General features: G+C 40.2%; 1 protein-coding gene across 1 annotated transcript; it reads left to right on the forward strand.

The window, feature by feature from the left end:
• Positions 1–1,778: 1,778 nt before the first annotated feature.
• On the forward strand, positions 1,779–4,211 carry AFR (Galactose oxidase/kelch repeat superfamily protein). The gene is made up of 2 exons (XM_089154403.1): positions 1,779–2,095; positions 2,299–4,211. Exon 2 carries the CDS (start codon positions 2,313–2,315, stop codon positions 3,465–3,467), a length of 1,155 nt encoding a protein of 384 aa, XP_089010529.1. The 5' UTR covers positions 1,779–2,095; positions 2,299–2,312; the 3' UTR covers positions 3,468–4,211.
• The last annotated feature ends 1,456 nt before the right edge of the window (positions 4,212–5,667 follow it).

Genomic DNA, 5,667 nt, shown 5'->3' on the forward strand with positions numbered 1-5,667 from the left:
TCTAGTTTCAGGGAGTACCTTCGGATTATGCACAGGAGTCCGTTTGCTATTTCAATTGTTTCGCTCTTCATCAGTGCGCAGATTCTAACTTAGCACTGGTAATGTGCTCAAGGAAGGAGCAACATCATCAATGTCCATAAACTGGAATCCCGACATTACGTCATCAACCAGTAGGGCCCATAAGTCCCTCCTACCACCACTTCGGGTCTTTGGACCTACAAACATAACAATGACCGGGTCGGGTCAAGGTTAGGTAAAAGCTGGATTTTACACCTCCCTTCAAACCAATCTCTGTTTCTAACGTTGCACCATGAGAATATTTATTTACATCACCAAACCTAGCACCTTGTAATGACTCTATAAGCCGCTTAGTTTGAAGCTTCTGCGGCCACCTAATGTAGTCTTTGCCTCACCAGTTTCATTTTTCTCTCCAGACTCTGAAAGTGCATCTCCATTCCCAATGATGGGAATGCCAGCAATGCTGGCTGGCTCATCAAGACTAGTTCTAAAACCACTAGCAGACCTCGATCGAGACATACCCATGTAATTAAAAATCCACATCTCACCTTTATCTTCTGAAAATCCCTCACCACAGTCAATTCTCCTAAGAAAATGTGTCTCAAGGAAGGAGAACAAGAATAAAGTTAACGGGTTTTTAAAAATGGATGAGAAGCAGAAATGGATGAAAGATTCTGAAAGAGTAATAGTAGTGAAGAAGAAAGATGGAGGAAAGGGAAGTCCTCGTAAATCAGCGGGTATAAGCTAACCGGTTTTCAAAAATAGGTGGGTATTTAGCAAATGGGTTTCAAAACTGGATTCCTTTAATTTAAAATCAGATTTTTAATCTTAGTTCTTTGGTTAGCATATTCCATGTGGCGTGCTGTGGAGGGGCACTATTATGCACAGCAGAGAGATGTGCTCAGTAGATGATTTTTTTTCAAGTTTCATCAAAAAATCCCTAGTAAAGTAAAATTAGCTAAATTCCAAATTGAATTAGCAAAAACCTCACAGGATCCAAAGTGAAATTGGCAAAAATCCCTTGTTTTGGATCCCTTGTCTTTAATCATATCTCAGTTTCTCAAAGCCGAGATCTTGATCCTTGTTTTTAACCCAGGAAAAAGCTTAGTATATTTCATTGGCATATAAAAGTAAGTTGGTACTTAATACGAAATAAGCCAGAAAGAAAGAACAAAAAGTCACCAACACTCGCACAAAATACCTATTAAATGATTGTTGTATTTCATAAAAAATGAAAATGACTAGTCATATTGATGTCATAACCCCTGGATCACTCGCTCGTGTAAACACAAGAGCCACAATTTTTTTTTAATATAACTTCGATTCATAACTTCAAAAAAAACGACAACATACTACTCATAGAAAGCACCGAATAACTCCACCTACGGGATCTCCTCTTTCCATACACAAAGATTTACCCCCAAAATAAATGTAATAATACTGGAGGTGCAACTAACTAACGGTTTTCTATATCGGGAAAAAAAAGTAACTATTTTCTTTGACAGTTAATTAGAGTTATTTTGCCTTACCAAAAATAGTACTTTAGAAAGGGTTTATAATTCTGATAAGTGTCTAGGAAGGGTATATCAGTCAATTTGAAGGAAAAATAAAGGGTAAAAAAAAGATGCTTACCCGTGGCAGAGATATGGGTCCCTCGCTGCATCGTAATCAAATTGGGCACCCTGACGAAATCGCACCGCAATAGCGTGCTTTAGTAATTAACAAGTCAAATTAAATGGACGAGTATAGGCAGTACTCTCACCAAAATACCATTTATGTCCCATACAAGGCCTGCAACGACCACTATCATTTCCCAGATAGCTGTGCCGGAATATGATCTGACACTTGATATGACCCATCTCTATCTCTTCCTCTCTCTCTCTTCTTCGTTTATAAATCTCCCCTGAGGTTTCTTTTCTCGAAAGGGTTTTGAGGGAAGTCTAGAAGCTGAGCAAGTCAATTGGGGATGAGAGCTCTGCAACTTTTCTGTATCAATCTGTAGTTTCATGGCCTTGTGTAACAACTGTTCGATTTTTTGAAGGTCGCGGTCGTCAAAGAATTTCTTTTCAGATCCAGAGTAAGTTTCGCATCTTGCCAACGTCAGCTTCCTCAGATTCTAAGGCTGTCTTTTAGTATTTCTTTAATCTGATGCGTCTATGTTCTTACGATGTGGTCTTTGTCTTCCATTAGATCCGGTCTCTAGAACACCAAAAAAGTAATTAATTATTTCTGTGTTTTTCTCTGAAACTTTTTCTGGATTCTCTCTACTACAACTTGCAGAGGCAGAGTTGAAGATGATAATCAAAGAAGAAAGCAAAGAAGAAAGCAAAGAAGAAAGCAAAGAAGAAAGCAAAGAAGAAAGCAAAGAAGAGAAAACTCAGAATTCTGATTCCTTGATCCCTGGTTTACCAGATGAGATCGCGGAACACTGTCTTCTTCACCTGCCGTACCCAGACCAGATTCTCGCTCGATCTGTTTCTTCGTCGTGGAATCGAGCCATCACTGATCCAAGTTTCTTTCTCTCAAAGAAAACCCTCTCTCTTTCTCTACCATACATCTTCGTCTTCGCCTGCCATAGCTCAACAGCGAAGCTTCAATGGCAAGCGTTCGATCCAAGATCGAACCGGTGGTTCGTTCTTCCACCGATGCCTTGCTCGAATCCGGTCTGTTTCGACGGCTTCGCCTTCGCGTCACTTGCCCAGCAAGGCTCGTTATTCGTTCTTGGAGGCATGAGAACCGACACCAAGGATTCCATGCCGACACTCCTCACGTATCGGACCGGAACGAATCGGTGGTCTACAGCTCGTTCGATGCAGCACCCCAGAGCCTTCTTCGCCGCGGGGAGCATCGGTGGCAAAATCATCGCTGCAGGTGGGAGCGGTTCGAGGTTATCGGTAGAGTGTTACGACCCGGTAAAGGACACGTGGGTATCGGTGGCGGAGATGCGATACGGTCTAGCACGTTACGATGCGGCAGTTATCGGTGACAAGATGTATGTCACGGAGGGGTGGAAGTGGCCGTTCAGCTTTTCGCCGAGAGGTGGAGTTTACGATGCGAAGAAGGACACGTGGCAGGAGATGAGCGTTGGCATGAGAGAAGGATGGACAGGATTGAGTGTTGTGTTGGGAGAAAAGCTGTTTGTGATCACAGATAACGGGTATTGTGGAATGAAAGTGTACGAACCAGAAGGCGACACGTGGCAATGCGTGGATGGTGGGCTTCCACGTGCGACTGAAATATGGAGGAAACCATTTGCTGCTTGTGGAGTGGAAGGGAAGATATATGTGTTTTCTAGCGGACTTGATGTTGCACTTGGTAGGGTTTCTGAAAGAAAAAGAAAAGAAGGGGAAGAAGAAAAGACGCATTGGGTGGTTGAGTGGGAATTGATCACAGCTCCCAAGGCATTCTATGGTTTTGTTCCTTCAACTACTCAGGTTCTTTATGCTTAAATTTTGAATTTTTGAGCAAATTTTATGTAAATTTTAATCATATGGGTTTTTTAAAAAAATTATTTATTATATTAAATTAGAAATATAATCTCTTAGATTGATATATTGTTAATCACTATAAGATAAACATTAGAGAGAGGGAATGAGAGATTTTGTTTGAAATCGTAGCTCTTAGCATTGTTGATCTAAAGAGGAGATTCAATGAAATTGGACAAGAATTGTATTGGAGTTGAGTTTGTTTGGTGAGGGTTTCAAGAGAATTAATGAATGTGGTCTTTTGCTTATGGTAATGAATTCAATGTTTGGAAATTTGGAACTCCTAATTTGTTTTCACTTTTCATTGGGTGGGCGGTTAGTTTGGCCTGTCTTGTGTTTAGTCTAATTAGCTTTGCTTTCAAACAATTTTTTTATAGTTAATTAATTTGATGTCATCTTTGAAATGTTTACAGGATATAAGTATATATAATATATGTATCAACATGATACTACCCAAAAAATATATATCTACGCGTATTGGTACGAGTCAACTTGACATTGGTCGATTACAAAAGTTGCATCTTTCTTTTTTTTTTTTCAAAAAAAGTTGCATCTTTCTTTCTTTTAATTTTTAATTGTAATTTTTTTTCTTCTTTATTTTGGAGGTGGGGGTATAAAATGTATTTGTCAACAATATCATGTCAATGCGACCATGATTTTAGTAGTGGAGCCTCATATGCTAGCATGCTTTTTAGTAATGGGAACCTCATGTACTTGGATGCTCTTTTTAAATTGATTAACCTTCTGTGCCTTAGAACTTTAGCTGGAATTTTTTTTTTAATTTTTTTGTTGATCGAGCATGACTTTAGTAGATGGAGCTCATATATTAGCATTCTCTTAAAGTAGTGGGAGCTTCACCTACTTGGATTTTATTTTTAAATTGATTGCAATTACATAGCGACTAGGGCCCATAGGCTCGCGGGAAGGGGAATGGTGTGGTAGGGGTGGAGGTTCAAACCTGATATGAAGAGTTTATGATTAGACCGGGTTCATACCTGGTCCGACCCTCGACCCCGGTCGAGACGGAGAAAACCGAATCGCTCCCGAGCGAACCGGATCCAGAAGATGGCTTGCTGAAGAAGAAAGCTTATTCGGCTGCAAGCGTGCTCTAATCTTACTTATGGATTAGAGTAATCACCCTGATGATGGCAGACTCAAGCTGACAGCTGCGGATAATCATCATCAAATGGATAACTATCGCATAACCTAACGGTTATCTCAGGAGTCCTCTACTAGCCCAAACTGGTAGAAGTCTATTGCTCAACGGATCTCACTGATAAGATCCAACGACTACCCGAAGAAGGCTCGAGTGCATCCAACGAAGGAGATTCGAAGGTACACTCTATAAAAACCTCACTACCATACAAGGTGAGGGACGGATCAATCGATCAAAAAGAATACTATCTGAGGCTCAGGTTCAGATACATACTGATAGACCTAAACTATCAGCGATTTGCTATCTAGATCACATTTCCCGTTTCTTCATTCATTAGCTCTGTGCTTCTAGCAGAGCCGTTTGTGATTAAGTTCATCAACTAACTTAGCCTTCGGAGGTGGACTCCCGACCCCAGCGGTCGGGCCACATCTGACGCTTTCGTTTTGCAGGACATCACGTGGAGATCCAAGGGCTGAGCAGATTTTGGACGCATCAAAACCCATGACCTTCTTGCATTTACTGTCTCAACACAGGAGGCTACTACAACTATGCAAGAAGCACATCTCTCATCCACGGATTCGGCCACATTAGCTGTGATCAAGGAGATTCTCAAACTTTCATCGTCTTTCTCCATGATTCGATTTGGGCACATAAAGAGATCTTCCAATCTCTTTGTTGGTTTCTTGACTTCTAGTTCTTCTGGATTAAAGCTATCCAAAGTTTTGGTGGCTAGATGTTGATCACTATATTTCTAATCCTTCACTTGCATCACTTAAGGTGGTTTCCTCTTGATACATTTTCTTAATAGAATTTTTATTTTTTAATCCCAAGAAAGAAATAAAAAAAAAAGAGAAAAGGGTTAGTTGCAACCAACAATAATACTAAAAATCTTGGTTAATATGGCATTGGTGATTAATACATACTAGCTAAGAATTTCTTTCCCCCCTCTCTACCTTTGTAGTAAAAGGAAATGTAATTGGAAAACAAGGAGATGCTATAGACATAAAA

Source organism: Hakea prostrata, chromosome 4, assembly GCF_041222555.1.
Source record: "Hakea prostrata isolate BN-2017 chromosome 4, UWA_Hpros_2, whole genome shotgun sequence".
Classification (NCBI taxonomy): domain Eukaryota; kingdom Viridiplantae; phylum Streptophyta; class Magnoliopsida; order Proteales; family Proteaceae; genus Hakea; species Hakea prostrata.

Bases quoted from the DNA above. Each gene is read 5' to 3' on its own strand.
- AFR (XM_089154403.1), top strand. From the start codon at position 2,313: ATGATAATCAAAGAAGAAAGCAAAGAAGAAAGCAAAGAAGAAAGCAAA.